The sequence below is a fragment of the Alexandromys fortis genome, unplaced genomic scaffold (assembly GCF_014885135.2).
Source record: "Alexandromys fortis isolate MF-2015 unplaced genomic scaffold, M_Fortis_MF-2015_v1.1 scaffold_113, whole genome shotgun sequence".
NCBI lineage: Eukaryota > Metazoa > Chordata > Mammalia > Rodentia > Cricetidae > Alexandromys > Alexandromys fortis.
Window position 1 is genome coordinate 5,531,158 of NW_026067988.1, and position 23,380 is coordinate 5,554,537.

At 38.8% G+C, this 23,380-nt stretch overlaps 1 protein-coding gene across 1 annotated transcript in view; it reads left to right on the top strand.

The window, feature by feature from the left end:
• Nucleotides 1–23,380, top strand: part of Diaph3 (diaphanous related formin 3) — a 444,266-nt gene that overhangs the window by 123,675 nt on the left and 297,211 nt on the right. Inside the window, exons 6-9 of the mRNA XM_050159516.1 lie at nt 15,250–15,324; nt 15,410–15,479; nt 19,896–20,032; nt 22,936–23,041. Coding sequence (XP_050015473.1) covers nt 15,250–15,324; nt 15,410–15,479; nt 19,896–20,032; nt 22,936–23,041 — 388 coding nt within the window. The remainder of the gene's footprint in view (nt 1–15,249; nt 15,325–15,409; nt 15,480–19,895; nt 20,033–22,935; nt 23,042–23,380) is intronic.

Here is a 23,380-nt window from a genome sequence, read left to right on the forward strand (position 1 = left end):
CTCATAGGACAGAAAATTAGGTAGGCGGAGTAGACAGAAGAGAATTCTGGGAAAAGGAAGCTTAGTAGAGGAGTCGCCATGATGCTCCCACGCCAGATAGATGCAGGTTAAGATCCTCCCTGGTAAGCCAGCTCGTGGGCTACACAGAATATTAGAAATGGGTTAGAACAATATGTAAGAGCTAGCCAATAAGAAGCTGGAACTAGCCGGGCCAGGCAGTGTTTGAAAGAATACAGTTTCCGTGTAATTATTTCGGGCATAAGCTAGCCATGCGGGCGGCCAGGTGCCGGGGACCCAGCCCTGCCGCCGCTCCTAATTCAACAGCCAAGAGAAACTTAAGGTCATGCTCAACCTCTTTAGAGATCAGGGAAGTGCAAATCAAAACAACTTTGAGATACCATCTTACATCTGTCAGAATGGCTAAAATCAAAAACACCAATGATAGCCTTTGCTGGAGAGGATGTGAAGTAAAGGGAACACTCATCCATTGCTGGTGGGAATGCAAACTTGTGCAACCGCTTTGGAAATCAGTGTGGCAGTTTCTCAGGAAATTCTGGATCAACCTACCCCAGGATCTAGCAATACCACTCTTGAGAATATACCCAAGAGATACCCAATCATACTACAAAAGAATTTGTTCAACTATGTTCATAGCAGCATTATTTGTAATAGCCAGAACCTGGAAACAACCTAGATGCCCCTTAATGGAAGAATGGATAAAGAATGTGTGGAATATATACACATTAGAGTACTCAGCAGTAAAACACAATGACATCTTTTGGGTTTTTAAAAATTAGTTTTCCCTTGTAACAATACTTGTTCTTTATAGGACATAATCATTTTATACCAAAAACAAGGAAATGTATATAATTCCTAATTGTAGGTAGTGACTTCATGTGTTTTTGTGAAAATTAGTGTGAAGAGATTGGAGAGAGTTCTACAAGGAATTCCTATACTAACATGTTTGCTTAGTAATTTGAAAAATTTCTGAGAGCATGATGTCAGAAAATAAACGCTTCAAATATACTCAAAAAACTATGTAATACCTAATTATACACTGTGACTCCATGTATATTTGTGAGAGTAAGAGTAAAGAGATAAGGGATAATAGATAGTTTTATAAGGAACTCCTACACTAACACCTTTGCTTAGAGGGTTCCTCATGACAGCAGCTCTCAGAGTGAGGCTCCAGTGGAGGCAGCCCGATCTGTGAAGTACTTGGTAAGTGTTTGGAGAAGAAGGTGTACACTACTCAGGAGCTCACTGAGGACAGCACAGAAACACGTGAATTAGCAGCTTCTGGAGAAGCAGTGTAGGGAAGTTTAAGTGAGAACATGGGTGTAATTAAGAGATTTATAGGAGGGAATTTGCTAGAGATAAACATACAAGGCACTAGGTTTAGCCTGGTGGTCGAGGGTTAAGAGCCTTCAGAATAAGACAGTACACATTTCTTTGGGAGAAAGGGATGAATATCCACAGGGGAAAATGTTGCCTTGAGAGAAAGCCAAGCTTATTTACTTCTCAGAGCCTTACTCTTCTCAGTGGAGCAAAGTCATATGTGAAGAGTGGGCGGAGCTATTTCATTGGAAAAGGCAGTTGACTGGAACAGCCATAGTTAGACCTGTTACTGTCAGTTGTCAGACCTGTCTGCAGACAGCTAGAATTCTGAAGAATATGACAGGGACTGATTTGGACTGGGTAGATGGTGAGGAGCAGAGTACACAACAAAGATGGGTCACAGAGCTGCTCAGTGTCAGCTGACCCCTGACTATATGTTTATCAGAGCCGTGTAATGGGGAGCCACAGGCCACTTCCCGCCACCAGCTAGCTTTATCTGAAATAATTACACAGAAATTGTATTCTTTTAAACACTGCTCTTTCCATTAGCTCATGCCTCTTACTGGCTAACTCTCACATCTTGATTAACCCATATCTAATAATCTGTGTAGCACCACAATGTGGTAGCTTACTGGTAAGATCTTAACCTGCATCCATCCTGGAGAGGAGAGCTATAGCAACTGCCTGGGGAGGAGAGGCATGGCGTCTGGCTCACTGACTTCTTCCTCCCAGCATTCTGTTCGGTCTACTCCACCTATCTAAATTCTGCCCTATCAGGCCAAGCAGTTTTCTTTATTAATTAACCAATGAACGCAACAGATAGATAAAGACCCACCTACATCAGAGCAGTCCACCCTGGGAAAAAATGGGAATGACCTTGTCACCACTCCTACCCCGGTTTAGATGATTACCAGAAATCCAAGAAGCTGAAATTCATGCCTAGGAAATCTGCAGAGTGAAAGCACCCCACCCTGCAGGTGCTTCCGAGCATGTGGGGTCAGGAGAGGTGTCCACAAACACACAACTAGCTGATAACACACAACCCAAGCTGATGCTTTTATGTTCCTGCTCAGCGTCGATGCCCTTTTTCTTTTCTTTCTGTATATGTGATGAGAAGTGAGAGGCAAAGAAGCTCAAGGTAACTAGATGTGAAGCACAAGCTGATATGGGAGTCTCCTCTGTATGCTGTGATTACCATTAATGAATAAAGAAACTGCTTTGGACCTATAGCAGGACAAAAATTAGATAGGCTGGGAAAACTAACTGAATGCTGGGAGAAAGAAGGAAGGAGTCCGAGAGATGCCATGTAGCCCCACCAGAGACAGACATTGCAACTTTCGCCGGTAAGCCATAGCCATGTGGCCATACACAGATTGATAGAAATGGGTTAAATCAATATGAAAGAGTTAGCCAATAAGAAGCTAGAGCTAATGTGTCAAACAGTGATTTAATTAATACAGTTTCTGTGTGATTATTTCGGGGGTCTGGGTGGCTGGGAAACGAACAAGCTGCTGAGTGGCCTCCTATATCAAGCAGGGTGAGGATGAAAGCTAACAAATATGTAGGACCCAACATCTTTATGTTAATATAAATATGAATAGAATATAAAACATTAAGTCCTTTCAAACAAGCAATAATAGAATATGAGGTCTTCTAATCTGGCCATGAAGTGTTGATCAAGATAAACCACATCTTATGTGATAAAATATTTTAGGGTTGGGCAGAAACCCGATTCAAGGAAACCTCACAAGAATCTACAAGAATGATCCCAGCTAATACTCCTAGCAATAATGGAGATGTAGCCTGAACTGGCCATCTCCTCTGATCAAATTGGTGACTACCCTAATTGTTATCAGAGAGCCTTCATCCAGTAACAGATGGAAACAGAATCGGAGATCCACAGCCAAGCATTAGTCTGAGTTTGGGAAATCCTGCTGAGGAGAGTGTTGAAGGATTGTAGGAGCCAAGGGGTCAAGACTTCACAACAAAACCCACAGAAACAACTAACATGGTTCATAGGAACTCACAGAGTCTGAACCAACAACCTCAGAGCCTGTGTGGGACAGACCTAAGCTTTCTACATTTATGTGACAGTTGTGTAGCTTGGTCTACTTGTAGGACTCCTAACAATGGGAGTAGGGGCCATCCCTAACATGTTGACTGGCTCTTGGGAGCCTATTCCTCATACAAGATTGCCTTGCCCAGCCTTAATACAAGGGGAGGTGCTTAGTCTTATGACAACTTGGTATGCCAGGCTTTGTTGATACCCACCAGAGGCCTGCCCCTTTCTGGAGAGAAATCGGGCAGTAATAAATTGGGGTGGTGGTGATGGTAGTGGGGCAAAGGGAAGGTGGGGGAGGAATGGGAGGACAGCAGGGAAGGGAAACTGTGGTTGTGATGTAAAATAAATAAATATATAAATTAAATAAAAAAGAAAATCAACATCATAGCAAAAATAGAAACAGTATAAGAAATCATTGAAACAAAGAGCTGGTTATTTGAAATGATTAATTTATAAATCTGGAAAGATGGCTATTTTTTAAAGCTTCTAGTCACACTGTCCAATTTTTTTCCCTCAGGAATATTTCTTGTTATATTTTCCACCAGACACAGCCCTTGAGGCTGTTCCATGTAGGACTTTCTGCCTCCTGTAAACTCCATAAACCATCTCTTCATGAGGTACCCAGCATCAAGCATTTTGTTAGAGTCAAACAAAATAGATCTGTACAATTGTAAACAGCTTTAGTGAACAAATTCAGTAATTTTGAGATGAACTAATTTTTGAAAAGTATTATCTATTACATAGCATGAAATAGAATGTAAAAAGTAGATTTAGGTGGTTCTATAACTACTTAGTCAGTGAAGTTCCTAAGTAAAATGTCCCCCTCTCCTTAATGATATTCATGTATGAATGTTATTTCTAGAGAATGTATCACACATTTAATGAAGAATTACTACCAATTTTGTAACTCTTTTAAGGAAGTGGACCATTATGAAACATTTTAGTTTATTTCATTTAATCATTACCAGATGGTTAAACCAGATGAAGACCATTTAGAAATGAAAATGTGAAGTGTACTGAGTAGTCTATAGACCAATATCCATCTTGAGTATATATACAAGAATTGTTTGTAGGCACACCATATCTTAAGTCAAGGAAGAAAAGTTATATAATCAAATGGCTTATTTCAGAGTAACCATTGGCCAAAATCTAACACTTGATGAAAAAAATAAATCAAAAATCCCAGAAAATGTAGGACAGAGCGTGCAGTGGCAATATGATTACATCCTCTTTTCTCACTTATTTAGAAATGGGATTATTTTGATGTAATTAGTATGGAAACATGATGGAGCTTGTCAACTTGACCCAGTCTAGAGTCATCAACTTGAGAAATTGCCTCCATCAGACTGGCCTACAAGCAAGTATGTGTTACATTTTCTTGATTAATGTTCGAAGTGGGAAGGGCCCACCCAGCCTGCTGTGGTCAGTGCTTCTCTGGACAGGTGGACAAGGATTGTATAAGAAAGCAAAGTGGCAGTCCTTGAGAGTAGGCCAAATTGTGCCATTCCTTTCTGGTGCCTACTCCAATTTTGGCCTCTTGGTTTCTGCTTGAGTTCTTATCCTGGCTTTCAGTAACAATGGATTGTGATCAGAAAGTATAATCTATATAGACCGTTTCCCCTCCCAAATTGCTTTGTTCAAAATGTTTTATCACAATATTTGAAAAGCAAACGATGGTAGTGCTCTTGACTGAATGTGTGCTCACACGAGAGTCCTTGTGTGGAGGCTGAGGAATAGGAGTAGTAATCTCTCTGGGAATTGAGACGCAATCCTCACAAAATGTCTTACTCTTGCACTTGAACCCTCCGGAAATACATGTTTATTGTAAAGCGTGGAGGATGATCTATGACAGACATAATTTTGGTTTCAAATGGGTAAGTTTTGAATGACAGCAGCAAGCCAGCACTGGGGTGAATAGTAACTGATAGACAGACAGACAGCAGTCCAGTTGAATGCTCAGAGCATCCTATATACAGTGATCCAGGGCGTCCCTTTGAGCTAGTCAGCTGGACATCTAGATAGAGAATCCCCTCCAGTGAAGCTTTCAAGTAAAAGAAAAAGGAACAGCAAGAAGGTAATTTCACCAGAGGGGGCTGACAAACACCAAGCAGAAGTCACCAGGGAAGTGCTGTTATGACAGGCAGATGGAGCTCAAACTCAGAGTCCTGGGAAGAGAAGTGTGTCCCCTTCGGTGAGCCCTCTAAATAGAGGAACAAACTGTAAGATATAGAATAATGTTTTCAAGCATTTGCTCACAGCATCCATTCGAAAAGCACTGGGGAAGTTGAGGCAGTCACTTGGAGTTTTCGATTGAGCATTGTCTCCACAGATGGGATTCCTGTGGCTGAACCTGTAGCTTCTCTCCTCCATAGAAAAACTTAGATTTTTATCTGCTGGCATTTGAACATATGGCTTCATACATGCTAGGCAAACACTCTCCCTCTGAGCTATATACCCGTCCTTATACATTTGTTTAAAACGTTTATTATTCAGTTATTTTTACAGACATGTTTTTATACTTTAGGGGTGCATAGTCCACACCCAAGTAAAGGGTTTTATTAATAATAAAATCATTAAAGCAAAATTACAAGGTCTAAATTGAGACATTGACAACATTGCTTCAAAAGGCAACTTTGGAATGAGTTTAAACAACGCATAAAAATTTACCACTAGAATGTACATAGCATGTGTGGGTTTCTTTTCTTATTGTTACAGCTCTAGAAAAAGTACTACGTTCAGTAACTTTGTCCACTTTGATAGTGATAAAAGTTCTCCTGATAAGGGACTGGAGAGATGGCTCAGTGGTTAAGAGCACTGGCCATCCAGCGGTTCTGGGTTTGACTCCTAGTACTCAGCATAGTGGCTAATAACCGTTTGCAATTCCAGTTCCAGGGTATTTGGTGCCCTCTATATGCTTCCATGAGGACCAGACATGCATGTTATGCAAGACATACATGTAGTCAAGATAACCATGCTCATAAAATAATATTAAAAATAATTTAAAGAGCACCCTACAGATATTATATTTAATGACAACAGACTAAAGCCTTCCCCCATAAAACTCTGGATAAGACAAGGGTACGTGCTTGCATTATTCATCACCATGCTGTAGGTTATACTCAGAGCACAGAGGCAGGAGTAGGAAATGGGATGCATACTGATTCCGAATGGAAAAATGAAAGTCTCTGTTTGCAGAGGCGTGATTGTTAAAAAGAGAATTTTGAAATTACCAAGTGTTCTTACAATTTATCAGTAATTTCAGCAGGTATGAAGGATTCAAAATGAAAAAAAAAACAAGATAAAATAAATTTTATTTCTATGTATTTCCCAAGCTATTAACTTGGGAAAAAATAAAGATCACATAATTTCTTAAATACTGTAATTCTAGAGAATTAAGTTCAGTACTTTTTTTTTCACTGAAAGCCATGAAACATGAATGAATTCAAGTAAGATATGAATAAATGGATAGACACCCCACACTTACGACAAGTAAAGGTGGATTAATTCCTTTTTCTTTTTTAAGCCTTCCACTTTGATCTTCTAATTCACTGACTCATAGCATCTAAGTGTCATATGATTAGGTTGAACCAACTAGGTAATCTAGGGATAGTGTCTTTATTCATAGGTTTCCTTGTTTGTAACCCTAATTCTCTCTTTGTCTGCATTTTATGTTAGGTTCATCATTTCTGCTGTTAGGAAGCACATCTCTTTAGACAGAGAACTAGTGTTCCTTCTCCTCCATCATTGTTAGGGTACATGCTAACTAGGCCCTTCTTCCTGATGCCCCCATGGGGTGTTGGAAACCTTCCTTAGGCAGAAATACCAAACACATAGATCCTCTTAGTCTACTCAGATGATGTTTGCCAGTTTTGGAGCCATTTTCTGGAGATAGACTACTCATCCCACCCTATCCTTTCTTCTCGCACAGGGACCTTGAACAAAGCCTTCTCTCTGTACCTGCAACTCTGCAGCAGACTCCGTCCTGCTATGCAGTCTGCCTGCATGGCAGTGTAAATGCTTCTGACTGAAGGATGACTAGACTCACCCTCTCTCTGGACCGTGCTTCTGAAGCTCTAAAAACCCAATACCTTCTTCACATGCCTAGTTTGGTGGCATCCTGTTATCAGTGATGTGGCATTTACACTGCCTAAGCACTCAGTGCCTGTCTGTGTCATTTCTGATTGAGCTTGCCGTGGTATTCATCACGGGAACCCCTCTCATGGCCAATGCCTCTGTGTGTATTTTCACTTGCATAAAAACCTCCTGTTTTGCGACTTAACCTTCAACACTTAGGTCAGGCATCAGTTACCACGAAGTCCTTCTGTTCCCATAGTGCCACAGTGATAGCACTTACGACATTATGGAAATAACTTTGTTCAACATTTGTTGCCACCACTAATCTGTGGTCGCTTCAAGGGCAGAGAACATATTTTATTCATTTTTGTATTTCTCATACCTAATACAGAATCATGCGCACAGTGAGCCCCTTAAAAAAGGCCAGCTGCCTTTGTTGAATGAACACTTGAACATAAGCTTAATAGTAACGAAACTTCACCCTTTCTACAGCAGTTGGGCCTAAAATGTGAATTAGTCCAGTGACTCCAGACCCATCACTCTTGGTTCAGTGTAGAAGCGTAATATATCTGAGAGCTGAATTGATGTTTGGAGCATAAAGTCTGGGACAAGCTCAGTATTGCTACAAAGACATCATCTCCTTGTGGTGTCTTCTCCATATGTAAAGTAAAGCTACTGCTCTGGGTACCAGTCTTAGGAGGTGCTACATCCAAGTGTCCTTAACTTTACTACATAACTCTGCTTACATATAATTAGCCAAATATGTCTCTGTTTTATTTTACAAGTATCCTTTTAAGATTATTTTTTATTTTGAAAATTATTTTTAATTTAGAAGATTTTTAGAAAATTGTGTGTGTGTGTGTGTGTGTGTGTGTGTGTGTGTGTGCATGTGAGTACAGGTATCTAGGGAGGATAGATTCCCCTGGAACTGGAGTTAGGGGCAGTGGGAAGCTACCTGCTATAGGCACTGGGATGTGAAGTTTGGTCTTCTGAAAGAGTAGCAAGCCAAAGTTCCTCCATTTCATTCTAAACTATTTGTTGATCTTTAACTTATCACCAGGTCCAGGCAAATTGGAAGTGTTTACCAGTCTTAAGAAAACTGCATCAGATAAAGATTATCTTTATAGCCTGGTAGTACTGTTCGAGTCTGATCATGGTTTATTTCTGCTTCCTTTCCCAAGGACACACTTGGAAGAGAGGCAGTGACTGAATTTCTGTGTCGCCATCTGAGATCTGACTGTTGCCCTACTGTTAATTGAGATGACCAGCTCTATTTGCTTTCTAAATCGAGGTTTTGAACATCATTTTTTTATGCTATGGATTTTATCCTATGTCCTTGGGAGCAATTACAGCTTTTGTGTAACGCCTGCATTACTCTCTTGGTACAGTTAGTGCATCACAAGCGCCTGGAGATCGAAAGAACACACAAGAGACCTGGGCCATTTGAAAGGAGATCAGCCGAAAGCTGTTTATTCAAACTTAGGAAAAACCTTAAATACCTAGCTGCTGCACAATGGAATACCACCCCCCCTAGGCAGGTGGGAAATTACCATGCCCAAGATGGAGTCAGCTGTGCCCTATAGCTAATCACCAGGTGGGGCAGAGGGAGCACAGGAACAAACAGGAAAGGCTGGCTGGCCAGAAACTGTCCTCAAAATGAACCCGGGGAACAGGGGTAGACCCTTGGGCCCGACACTTTTGGTATCCTAAACTGCTACCAAAAGGTGGTTGGTTTGGACTCTGTATCTGGAGTATTGGCATCCAATTCCCTCTCCTCATGTGTCTCCGCTAATGGTTCCTATATCTTGCTCTCAGCCTGACTTCCATACTTGAGACCCCTGTGTTGAATTAAGAGCGGCGAGGCTGCGTCCCCGGCACCGGCCACCTGCATGGCTAGCTTATGCCCAGAAATAACAACACACAAACTGTATTTATTTAAAGACTGCCTGGCCCATAAGTTTCAGTTTCTTATTGGCTAGCTCTTACATATTGATCTAACCCATTTCTAATATTCTGTGTAGCTCCATGAGCTGGCTTACCAGGAAAGATCTTAACCTGCGTCTGTCTGGAGTGGGAGAATCATGACGACTCTCTGACTCAGCTTCTTTCTCCCAGCATTCTCTTCTGTTTACTCTCCACCCACCTATGTTCTAACCAATAAAATGGGCCAAGGCAGTTTCTTTATTATAATTAACCAATGTCCTTCCTTCATCACCCCTGCCTGCAAGTCCTATATGGTCTTACTTAACTTTCATCAAGGCACATGAGAATTTGATCATCTTCTGTTACAGAATTTAAGAGGCAGGTTAAATCAGCATCTCCCAGATGCATTGTTTTTTACTTTGAAGCAGCAGTGTTACACGTTGCTTCTTCACCCTCCACGGCAGGCACAGTTAGATGACATCTGATGGCACTGTGCTGCCAGGCCAGAGCAAGACCGGCTGCTAGTTTCCTGACAGTTCATCCTTCCGAGATCAGTTGATAATGGTTTTCCAGGTTTTCTTTTTCTCTCAAATGATCGGAAACTTTGCCTTTTCTGTAGAAATATATGGATTTCAACTAATCTCTGTCAAGACTACAGAACTGTATACTTGGTACCTCATTTTATCTTCCAGAAGACAAGATGTGATTTTATGTTCCTAAATAATGAGTGAGAAAATAATTAGAATTAGAGGGGAATGTGATCTAGAGTTTGCTAAGGACAACTACCTATTGTAATTATTCAGCCACAGATAAGGCTGCACTTCCCGGTTCTAAAGGCAGGTACCTTCTGAGGGGTCCTTGTACACAAAGGGCCCCGTGTGAAATGCTTGCCTGCACGCGTGAGTCACCCATCATTTGCATCATCAGTGTGATGTCATGCCAGCCTCCTGTGTGCATGTGCTAGGCAGCTTTTAAAAGCTGGAAGCGCCCCCCCCCCCCAAAAAAAAAAAGCCGGGCAGACCCGTGTCTACCTCTCCAGTGCTGGAATTATGTACCATTACACCAGGTGTGACTTTGGGTATATTTTGAATTGACCTTTCTAATAACACTTCCTTTATTTTTTATGTTTAAATAGTATGTTTCTCCTTTATATTCCTCTTTCACTCCTTGTATCCATTCCAATTTTCTTTTTTAAAAATATCATTTATGACATATGAGTATAGCTTTCTTAGGTACGTGTTTACCACATAACATAATACTTAGATTAAAATAGAAAAGCATTGAAGTTGCTCACTTAAAAGGCAGCATGGAAACGAGCATAAAAAGTTTCTCTGCTCCTGACTACTGTGCTGTAGTGCATGGCCGTTCCCCAATCTCTGCTCCTGACTACTGTGCTATAGTGCATGGCCGTTCCCCAATCTCTGCTCCTGACTACTGTGCTGTAGTGCATGGCCGTTCCCCAATCTCTGCTCCTGACTACTGTGCTGTAGTGCATGGCCAACAGTAGGTGGGCAGCAGGCCCTGGACTTGATTAGAAGAAAAGGAGGACACTAAGGTTGGGGAGGGAAGGGTCGGGCAGGAGTTTGGGGAAGGTGTTATAACCAAAATCCACTGTTTGAAATTCTCAAAGAATTTACAAAAATAGGTTTGGAAAAGAGTTGGAGGAGGAAGGGGAAAGGAAAACAGATGTAATTACATTTCGAAAAATAGAAGGAACAGTAACAAACACAAGAGAAAGCAATTTCTTTTTTAGAACTCTCATGGCTAACATCTTACTGTATTGCATCCTACATTATTCATTTTATAGTTTGTTCACCTTGATCTTGTTGCTGATAAATTAATTCCCATAATGAGAAGATTATAAGATATTAGGATTTGAGATTTGTATATTCTCACTGAAGTTACCTTAGTGAGTTTTGCTTCATGGACAGTTAGCTTATATATGATACACGTGAGTGCTTGAAAATTTTAATTACTATAGTCTAGAAAAGATGTATGTGGGATAACTAAAAATTGTTGATTTGAGAACTGTTGGTCCCATTTTTTTAGTTATAATTGTTCTTATTTATGGTTAACAAAGTTTACATAGTTATGTTTTGTTATTACTCAGATCCAAGAAATTTGTGTTTTGCATAGGGTTTGCATCATTAGTAAATCCTACCCTTTATCAAAATATTAGCATATTACACTAACATAATTTAAGGTTACTCTATATATTACAGTTAAGCTAACTTTGTGAATAGTAACTATTTGTCAGTGATTGAAGGTGAAACAGTATGAATAATCTCAGATCATTCATATTAGCTTTAGAATCTCTTCATGTATATACTTTTGAATATGGGAATGGTAGAAAATCCACTTTAAATAAAATATTAAAGGCCCACTGGGAAAGAATAACACAAGCAGTTGTGAAAAGCAGAGAGACTCCACACATCCCAATCCTGGTCAAGTAAGGCTCACAAATTACTCTTAACATGATTGATTTCAAGCTTCTACAGTGCATGTGAAATAAGAATAAATAAAGAATAAGATGTAAACAAGGAAGCAGCTAAGCAGATGCTGTAGGTGTTTTTCATGAAACATGAAAGCCAGATTTGAAATGCCCGTGGGTAATCTGTCTGTAGCTGATAGGAGAAAGTAAACTTTTCACTTTTGAAGTAGCAGCTTCGTTTGAAAGCAGTGGCATTTACTTAGCTGTTTCCTTCCTCTCAGTCATAATAGTGGTCTTCAGTCTTTGATGGGGAGTGAGTGCCTTTGCTGTTCCTGCATTGCTCAGCTAGATATTTCATGGCTTTTACTGGGCAGAGAGGAGATGAGGAAGATCGTGTGGCTGGAGACTGCCAGTGTGATTGCAAAGAAATATGCAGTGCAGAAATACATTTGCCTTCTCGTACGTCAGAAATTCTGAAAATGTACAGGTGGTGAGGCTGTGTCCACAGAGTGTTAAATGAGGAAGGTGATGTTCACACAAGGTTCGTAGTTTAAGCTAAGTTTTAGACAAGAACATGAAAGCTACACATGTAATGGGTGTATTGTGCTCTGTTTTAATACATAGCTACACTGGGATATTTAGTTAAATTCAACATCTGTCCCCTCAAACATTAATTATTTCTTTTGGGTATCAGTATTCAAAACTCTTTCTTCTGACTTTAGGATGTGTAGCACAGAGTTGTTGGCTATAACCCTTTAGGGCACACCGGAAGCTCTTGTTCCTGTTGGTTAGTACCCGTTCAGCAGACTGTCCATGCTGCCCCACTGCTCTCCTCTGATAGCCACCCCTAGTGTCTCAGGTTAAACTTGATCAGCTTTTCCAGATCTCCTCAGAAGTGAGATGACTCAGTGCATATCATTCTGTGCCTGACCCATTTCACTTAGTATAAAGATTTCCAGGTCTATCCATGGTGCTGCAAATACCAGGATTTTACTTTTCATGCCTGACTAATGCTCCACTGTGTCTGTGCACAACATTTCCTCATCTAGGAATTAGATTCTGGGCACTGTGTTGCTTCTGTATCCTGGCAGTTGTGAACAGTGCTGCAGTAAACACGGATGTGCAAATGTCTCTGACTGGTTAACTCTATTTCCTTTGAATATGAATCTAATGTTGCTATTGATTGTTCCTAATTAATATTATTAGGTGAAGAGGCCTCTTGCTGTTTCCTGTAAAGGCTGTACAACTGTGTGCAGACTTTCACTTTACCCCTGCCCTTGACAGATAGCGTTTGTTTTGTCTTTTGTTAAGAGTTGTTCTTACTTGAATGGCGCTATAGTTTGCTTTGCCTTCTCATTTCTTTTCCTGACTGTTAGCTGTGCTGAGCATGTTTCATGTACTTCTTGGCTATTTCTTTGTTTTCTTTGAAGAACGATCATTTAGGTTGTTTTTCTACTTGTTAATAAGGTTATTGTTTTTGCAGTTGAGTTTTGGGAGCCCTTCCTATATTGTGGGTCTTGGCCTCCAGTTAGATATCTTACTTTCCAGTCCTTTCTGTCAGTGTGTTGATGGTTTGTTTGTTTGTTTATTTATTTCTCTGTTGCTCACCCCTTTTGCTGTGGTAAAAATGCTTTCTGGTTTGATGTAATCCTATTTGGTTACCTCTGATTTTGTTTTCTGTACCTTTGGGAATCTGTTACAAAAAACATCTTGCTATTCCAGTTTCCTGAGATGCTTGTTTCTTGTAACCCAGTGACTTATAGTTTTAGCTCCTACATATAATTCTTTAAATGATTTATACTCAACTTTTGTAATTTATTAGAGAGAATGATTTGGCTTTATTCTGCATATGGATGTCAAGACTACCAGCAGCATTTATGGGGAAAACTTTTTCCCCAAACTGTGCTTAGGGCCATTGCAAAAAATCTCTTAACTCTGTCTTAGGGGTTTCTATTGCTGTGAAGACATCATGACCATGGCATCTCTTCTAAAGGAAAACATTTAATTGGGGCTGGATTAAAGTTTCAGTTAGAGGTTTAGCCCATTATTGTCATGGTGAGAACATGGTTGCATGCAGGCAGACATGGTGCTGGAGAAGGAACTGAGAGTTGTGTGTCCTGATCTGTAGGCAGCAGAAGGTGACTGTGTTCCACATTAGGTTTAGCTGGAGCACGTGAGACTATAAAGCCCACCCCTACTTTGACACACTTCCTCCAAAAAAGGTCACAGTTACTTTATCAAGGCCACACCTTCCTATGGAGCCACTCCCATGGGCCAAGCATTCAAACACATGAATCTGTTAGGACCATTCCTATTCAGATATGGCAGTAAAGGGTCACCTCTGGGCTTTGTACAGATTTTCTGGCAGTTGCATTTCTGTTTTTAGGTTAATACTATGCTGTGCTCACTCTGGCTTTTGCTTATCTCTAGGTGAAGTTACTTTGTATCCTAATCAAGAAAGTTACAGTATTTACTTGTTTGTGACTTGTTCTCATGCTCTATGATGCTTATTTTTGATTTTTTGATAGTTTATTTTTAGCATTTACTTTTCATACACATGGAAATCATACATGGAAGTGGACACATAGAAAATACACATATAGAAATTCTGCTATTTTTTCTTCCCTCCTTTTTAGGAGACACAGTTACAATTTTGTTATATGTTAACCTGTGTTTCTTGATTACCACTTGTGCTTTTTCTGTAATCAACATGATTTTTTTGTCCACTAGCAATAATGTCCTACTTCCTTAAACCTTTTGATTGCATCACTGATTCATGGGTCACATGTCATTCAGCCATGATGGAAATACTTACATGATAAATGCTTTATTTTCCCTCTAATTCTTAAAGAAGTTGATCTTTGAAATTTAAGATATTCCTAATAGTTATAGAACTTCATTTTGGTAGTCTGGTAAGCTCTCCTACTATGTATCTTTCTATTGTGTTGATAAACGTTTGTCCCGTATCTTTTTCTTAATCTTAGTCCAAACCCTCACCTCTAGTATCCTATTTACCTTCCCTTCCTCTGTGGTTTTCCCTTCCCAGATAGTCCCAGATTTGATACTCCAGCTTGATCTAGTGAATCGCTGTACTGAGTGAAGCTCTGTTTGATACTTTTCCCAAGTTTTTGGTATATATACTTGTGTATCCATGGAGGACTCCTAGTTATCAACATGTTGAACATGGAACATGGCTGAGACTCAGTTCTTAGAAGCTTGAATGAATGATGTTAGCCTATTGCTGTCTATAGTGGCATTTTCCCTCAACTCTTACAGTCAAGGTCTATGAACCATGAACAATTTTTTATCTAGTGTTATGCTTATAGTAGTCATGATTATGACTACAAAAATTTTAAAATAATTATAGGCATATAAACAACTCACCTTTGTGGTTTTTTCTTTTTTCTTTTTTCTTTTTTAGTTGGGTGCAAAGCTTTGGACATGAGGGACTCGGACTATTATTGGACATTTTGGAAAAACTGATTAGTGGGCAAATGTAAGTATAGTTAATAATATTTAATTAAGTTCTCTGTTAGTATGTCCAACTGTAATTCAATATTGTTGTATTTATGTTAACACAGCCAAGAAAGAGTTGTAAAGAAGAATCAGCACAAAGTTATCCAGTGTCTGAAAGCCCTGATGAACACACAGGTATGCTGCAGGGGAGTTCCCCTTTGTTCACCACAGAGTCTTACATGAATTACAGCCTCACCATTGAGAGTTCTACTTGCATGCCATTGGGTGATGATGGGTTTGTCTCCTATGTTGATAGAAGAGCAGGGGATTTTAGGAGGAGCTGGGAGGAGAAAATGATTGTCCCTGAAATGTGAGCCCCCGCCTGCAGAGGCGCTTGCTTTCTCTCCTGTGCTCTCCACCTTGAGCCTTCTTTTGCTTCTCTCCTTTTGATTTTCAAAAGGTCAGCAGGATTTAGGCATTCGTATCCTACACTATTAGTAACTATAGTTTATATATATGCTACCAGAGATTCAAGTTGTGAAAACCCATGCTTCATATCCTGAGAATTTAAAACCTATGATAAAATTAATATATACAGATGTGAGAAGATTCTAGAAATGTAGCAGTGTTATATTTATTATTGAGCCAGCATAATATGGCATATCTTGTGTAGTAAAGTTGTGTAGTGTAAAGTACTTGTGAAATAAAGTTGAGTTAAGCAGAAGACTTTAGGCCATCACTGCCCGGTCACTCACTCTGTTTTGGTGACTGTTGATAACCTCATTTCTTTAGCTCTGTCAGCTCATCTACCTCCTAATGTGTGATGTAATGATAGGTATGTCAGTTGTTGGACATCAGGGAAGCAAAGGTTATGTATGCTCTTGTGATGTGTGATCATGTTCTATAGGAAAGCCGTACATGTTTGGTAAATTTTAATGAAGCGTATTTTGCCTTTTTCTTTAAAGATAAACATCTGTAGGGTTAAATTGTTAGTATTTAATTGTAGTCCTTAAATTGTTAGTATTTAATTTTATTATAGCAACTGTTTGTGTTTTCTAATTTTGTTTTTTTGTGAAAGCATTCTGCTGAGTTTCCTGTTTAGTTATCTTAAACACTTGTTTATACCATGTTCTTGTGTGTCTGTGCCCTTGTGCCACAGGGTCAGTGTAGAAGAAACAAGACAGCCTGTGGAAATTGATTCTCTTCTTTTTCCATGTGGGTTCTGGGGACTGAACCCAGGTCCTCAGGTTTGGAGACAGTTGTCTTTCTGCTGAGTCACTTTTACAATTTTCTATTTTTTTTTTATTCATGGAGTGTTGTTTACTTTTTCCCACCTTGATACTTCCCAAGGAGATTGCCTGAGGAGTAGACCCACAGGTCCTTTTTTAAAGAATTTTGCTGTGTTATGTGAAATAGGTTGTCTGCATGTTCTTTAAGAGTAGGCACTGGAAGGATGAGAAACTCCTTGTAGAGGGTTGTTTCTACCATACAAGTTGAGCTGTTTTTTAGAGGCCTTTATAAAAAGTGAGGCTGTAGTAGGGGAATTTTCCTGGTGGCATGAAGCTCAAAGGAAGGAATTGCAGGTGTGCCTCTTTTAAACCAAAGAGGTGTATGTGACCAAAGTTAAATTTGAGAAGACTAATGGCTAAAATAAATTATTATATAGAAAATCACATTCCTTACTTGGTTTTAGTCATAGTATATTTTATTTCTTATAGTTTATATAGAGCCATAAAATACTGTATTTGAATTTGATAATGGCACATAGGTTAATAAAACAGAAAATTTAGTCACTGACACTTGGGATTAATATTTTAAAATATAGACTCTATTTTGCAAAGTTGCTGGTCATATTACCAACTCAGGGTTGTTGTTAGTTTTCCTAAGCTTCATTTAATCAGCTATATAGATGTGCACTTTACCATATCACTGTGAAGTCTTCACTGGATTTCATTTTAATGAGGAAACTATATAGCCTTTAGGTTTATTTGCTACCATCACTTATGTCATTAATATAAATGACTATGGCATCTTGTCAGAATGAATTGTTTATCACATTAAATGGAACTAAAAGTATTTTTTTTTTAAGGCTAGAGAGTTGACTCAGTTGTGTAAAACTTTATATCCCCTTCCAGAGGTCCTAGGTTTGATTCTCAGCACCCACATTATGGCTTGCAACTATCCATAGCTCCAATTTTAGGGCATCTGACTCCCTCTTCTGGACTCTGAGGGCTTAGGCACGAAAGTCGTTGACCGGTATTAAAAAAAAAAAAATAAAAATGTAATTTTTAAATGAATCTTTTAAAATATGAAGGCATACAAAGGAAGACTTCGTTTTCGAAAGGGGTTTGGGGATTGAATTCTACGCCCATTGACAATGAGTGTCTTGCTGTTAAAGCCATCCTCATCCCTCATATTTTCGCCACTGTTGGGATACACATACCATTGATTGTTGCTTATCCCCAGTTGTCATACAGTATTGATGTTTTCTGTCTTGTCAGGGATGAGAGTATTTACCTTTCCTTAGCTAAAGATATTGTCTTCAGCTGTCTGGAATTCTGTTAGGTAACAATAGGCCTTCTGTGGAATTCTAAGAGTACACAGCATTGGTTCTGGGTTTACAACAGGCCAGTTATCATATTATCCCAAGTGGGTCCTTGACATTCAGGAAAGATAGCTTTTAGACCTTCCCAAATTGGTGATAGCGTTCTCATTTTAAAAGCCTTCATTAAAAGAACTTTGATGCTAGCACTGGTAAGTGAACTATTTCTCCCAGTCAATTTTTCTTTTTTTTAAGTCTTTGCATACATAATTTTATTGAAGTATATGACAGTTCCTTGTTTAGTAATAGTTATGAAAAAGTGTTAATATGGCCTCATTCTATTCCCCAAATGAGCTCTTCTATTTTATTTTATTATATTTTTTATTGAGAAAATTAGAGGTCATGCCTTTGGTGTCACAGGATTGTGGTCAGAGCATAAGATCAGAGTGCGCTCATATCCCAGCCCTCCCACCCAGGAGTTAGAATCGGGGTGGGGGTGGGAAATGGAAATGGTAGGAAGTCTGACTGCAGCCATCCCAGATTATCAGGAGCCTAGAGAGCCGCCTGACTGTGAATCTGGAAGGCAGGCACTAGAGACAAGCTTTCATCTATCAACGGTTTTCTCAGGACAGAGCATGCTAATCTTTGTCTTTCTGAGTCTGTCCAAAGGATGCTTCCTATATTATTGACAATTTTCTGCAATACTACCAAGGCATGGTGTGGCTCTTCTCTCTGTGCCAGCTTTTGAAGTCTCAGCTTGTAGTTCAGAACATCAGAACAGTGGGCCTTTTTCTGACCAGTTTAATTGTCTGTAAACCTTTCCCACGAATAAGGAGAAGGAACTCCTACCACTCGCATTCCTGGGGTCTGGCCTCTTCTGCTTGCACTCCCTCTGTCACACCTCTTCACCATAGTGTTTACAGCAAATGCACTATTTCTGCACAATGTCAAGTTTGCTTTTTCTCTTTTTCTATTAATGCTAATATATGTGATAATAACATTACAAACACAATTTTATAATAAAGCATTTGTGTTTAACCTTGTTAGTGTTTTCACTTTGATACTTAGATTTATAGCCATTTTTCAGCCATAATTGGAAGGTGTGTAGTTGGGATTAATGTTCCTGTGATCATTTATAGTAGTTACTTGATCCACAAGTTTTATACTATGGAGAAAGATCATCCAAATTACATGGGAGGTAGAAGTATTATTTGATGTCTTCTATTGCATTTTTATACTGATGATGCAGATTACTGGTATGCCAAGAGATAATACATACTTCCTTAAGATAATATACCTTTAATATAATTACTTATATTCTAATTGGATGTGACTTTATGGCAGTATCAAATAAACTTTATCCTTCAACAAATCATTTTGAAAGTGTTTATTGATTATAAGTACCATTGTGCTCAGAATACATATTTCTACTATGGGAGTTTCTACACAGCTCCTTTATAAATTGTCCTTTGCCTTTGTGTATTTATATACTAGGTTCAGATCTAGACCTGTACTGTCTTGTGGTAGCCCCTTGGGCTTTGAACACTTGAAAGTGTCTAGTCTGAATTCAGATGTGGTGTAATTAGAAAATGCAACTTGATATTCAGTCTTAAGGAAAATAAAAGTGTTCTATATAGTTTCTACGTTGAAACGATAATACTTAAATACACTGGGTTAACTCTATTTAAAATGTTTCATTTGTTTCATGAAAATGACATAGAATTATTCTTTGGTTTATCCTATCTTTTGTTTGTACAGTGCTGTGTGTTTGCTTGTCATTTTTACCCACTTTCTTTCTTAGCACAGAGATTGCCCTGTCCTCTGTGACTATTTTAGTATTTGTTTGTTTTGTACGTTAATGTTGAGAATCCCTTATTTCTCCATGGATTTTTTTTGGCATTTGGTAGGTTCTCATAACTATTAATATAATAGTAATACTTGGGAAATTTTTATGGTGTTACAAGGTCCTCATACTTTGTCTTTTTTAGAGGTAAAAATATAATTTTTAAAATTTATGCACCATCTTTCCAAATAACTCCTAACATTTAACTCATTTTCTATTGTTGCAGTATGGCTTAGAAAGAATTATGAGTGAAGAGAGGAGTCTTTCCTTGTTGGCGAAAGCCATGGATCCTAAGCAGCCCAATATGATGGCGGATGTGGTGAAGCTTCTTTCTGCAGTATGCATTGTAGGGGAGGAGAGCATGTAAGTCTCCCCGTGTCTCCTGCATCATAGGGGAGGAGGGCATGTAAGCCTCCCTGTGTCTCCTGCATTATATGGGTAGAGAACACGTAAGTCTCCCTGTGTCTCCTGCATTGTATGGGAGGAGAACATGTAAGTCTCCCTGTGTCTCCTGCATTGTAAGGGAGGAGAGCATGTAGGTCTCCCTATGACTCTTGCATCGTAGTGGAGGAGAGCATATAAGTCTCCCTGTGTCTCCTGCATTGTGGGGGAGGAGAGCATGTAAGCCCCCCTGTGTCTCCTGCATTGTCATCTACAGAAGCATACAACCTCAGTGTTGATATATGTCTGGGCAGTTAGTTTGGTTTCTTATTTGTATAATTAAAATATTTGTTCAAGTATTTTGCTAATCAAATTTTTAATTAGGGACTAAAATAATTTCACGAACAATTGATTTCCTCATCTTGTTTCTTTTAAACTTCTTTAAGCTCACCCCTTAATAAAAATTCAAAGTAGAGGGTGAAAATGTACAAATGGGGTCTTTTTATCTAATTTTACATATATATATATATATATATATATACATATATATATAAAATTGGAATTGTGAGTCATGCTTACTTCATCTAATGATTAGTACATTGCTTTTTGACAATTTATATGTGAGACAGAGCAGTTGAGTTGAATGGATTATAGTCTAAAACACATTGAAGCTTCAAGACTTGGCTACAAGGTTGTACCTAATCAGCCACTCAGCATATATCCTGGTGATAAAGTACACACCCCAACACCTTAGGGAAGATTAGGATTCTAATTATAAGTAGCCCTTTAGAATGTTTTAAAAAAAACAAGTAAACCAAAAATCCAAAAGAATAAAGACAGTGCTCATAGTTTCCAGAGAATTGAAACAGCCTGGTTCAGTCATGTCCAAAGGCCTTGGCTTGACCCTGTTTCCCATAAGCCATTTAAAGAGATGAGTGATGGTGAAAACCAGAGGAAGACGTGTTTATTGAGTGTATACTGGCCACAGCATCCAGGGATTGATCTCACATGTATCTGTAGGGTACTGGATGTTAGCTTTGCTTAAATAGAGTAAAAATTGGAATGTCGAGCAAGAAGTGTGTGGAAACAAAACAAACATAGATTCTTCTGCTGTCAGAGCTGCTGGAAAGTTATTCCTAGGAGATGAACTCTTCCCTGACATTAGGAGTTGAGCCGTTCTCAGCATGCAATCCTCAGGCTTCCTAATGTACTGTTAAATGTGAACTTAGCCTGAGTCCTTTCTAACACACGTGAGAGTCAGTCTTGGGGCGATCCTGCTAGTTAGGTGGTATTGAACTGCCTCGGTGGCTGTAGTTGCCCAGGTACACACCACTCTGAACCTGAGCCTTTATGCACATGTTCTGTGTGTCTAGAGAAGTCATTTAGCTAATCTGACCTGTGATCCCAGGTATGGAAAAGGCCAGACATCCAGGTTCAGTACTTTCTCGATCTAGAAAGCTTGCTTAGATTTTGGTGTGCCCTAAGAGTTGGTATGTGCCCTGTATGCATGTATATTGATGCATGACTCAGAAAGACTCCTGTCTTTCATTTTATTCTTTGTTATCCATTCCTTTCCGTTCCTCTTTCCTCTTCTTCCCTCCTTATTCTCTTGTTTCTCTTTACCCTTATTCCTCCTAGACTCTTATCCTGTTCTTTTCTTTCTGCTATTTTTCCTCTTTCTGTTCTCTTCCCCTTCTCTTCTCTCTTCATCTTTTTTCACATGTATTGTTCTCCTCCTCCTACTTCTTCAGTTCTGGGAGTCAAATTATGGCCTCACACAAGCTAAGCAAGCAGTCCACTGCTGAATTCGATTCTCAGCCCTTCTGTATTATTTTTGTTGTTTCTTGACATTGGAATAAATGTCAGAGTGATTCAAATAACATTTAGGGCTGCATATTTTCATTCACAGTTAAAAAATTTATACTTTTTCTTTAAAAAGGAAAAATGATCTTTTCACAAATACTGTAGTTTAGATTTACCGATTTATTGTATTGTGCTACTGTTTGTTTTTGATTGTCACAGTTTCATTATTTGAGGGACATTATGTGTTGACTGAGAGCATTTTAGATATTTAGCCTTCACAGGCTGCCAGATTTTAGATCCATGCTTCAGCACTTTGGAGAAGTAGATGTTAGACTGAACAAGTTGTTCAACTGTTTTCTGCCTACTTTCTTATTTATAATGGCTTATAATATACACACTGCATACAGTTTACATACATTAAAATCAATGGGATGTTGATTCTAGAAAATGATAATGTATGTTTTACAAGAAGGTAGAAGAATGGTTTTAAATGCTGCTATCATGAGAGAATGACTTATTTGCCGAGATATACATGCTTTTCCTCATTTTATATTACACAGCACCAGCATGCATTAAAATGTCCCATTATATGGTATAGTTTTATGTTTCAATAAAATAGTATAAATAAGAATCCAGTGTGAACCTAAAGTGGCAAAAATATTTCAATTAGTCCTGACCTGTGGTGTTTTATAGATGCTTGGTCAACACCTCGCAGGGTATTGGCCAGGAATAAATTAATCAAAATACATGCTAGAGCACACAGAAAAACATGCTGAGCCTCCCTCAAGTAGATACCAGTCAGGGAAAAGGGTCTGATGTAAAAGTAGAATATGGTAAATTTAGCAAAGATGTTAAAAACCTGAACACAGGAGTGGGTAATGGGATTTGTAGGGAAGCTGGATGTGATAAATACATTCTTTGTATGCATAGAAATGTCACCGTGAATCCTGCTATTTTGTATAGTTAGTATGCACTTATAGTAATGAACTCATGCTTTATTAATTAGCATGGTAAAGTGATTGCATGGCATTTTTGTTATTTGATCCTTGCTATTTAATTAATAGACTCCAAATTTCTGATAGCCTTGAAGAAGTTTTAGAAGCCTTGACTTCAGCTGGAGAAGAAAGAAAAATTGACAGATTTTTTCCCATTGTTGAAGGCCTTCGGCACAATTCAGTGCAACTGCAGGTACATTTTATGTTTTAAAAATCTAGTTCTGAGCGACATATCAGGTGTATTCTTGGAAGCTGTTTTGTGATTGACTTTTATGTAAACATCATATAAGTGTGAAGCCATTTTAGTTTTTATACTTAATGAATGTATGTTTTGTGTTCTTGTAAGATCTTACAAATGTCTTGGTGAATACCCATGAGCCCTTCCTTATGCTTTTAAAGAGTTTCCAACTTTAAACCTACAGATTTTTCTACAGACATTATCATAATAGTCCTGTGATTGTTTAGTAATTAATGCTAATGTAAGGCAATGTTTTTGAATCATTTGAATTATGGTTTGTCATTATTGTAGAAC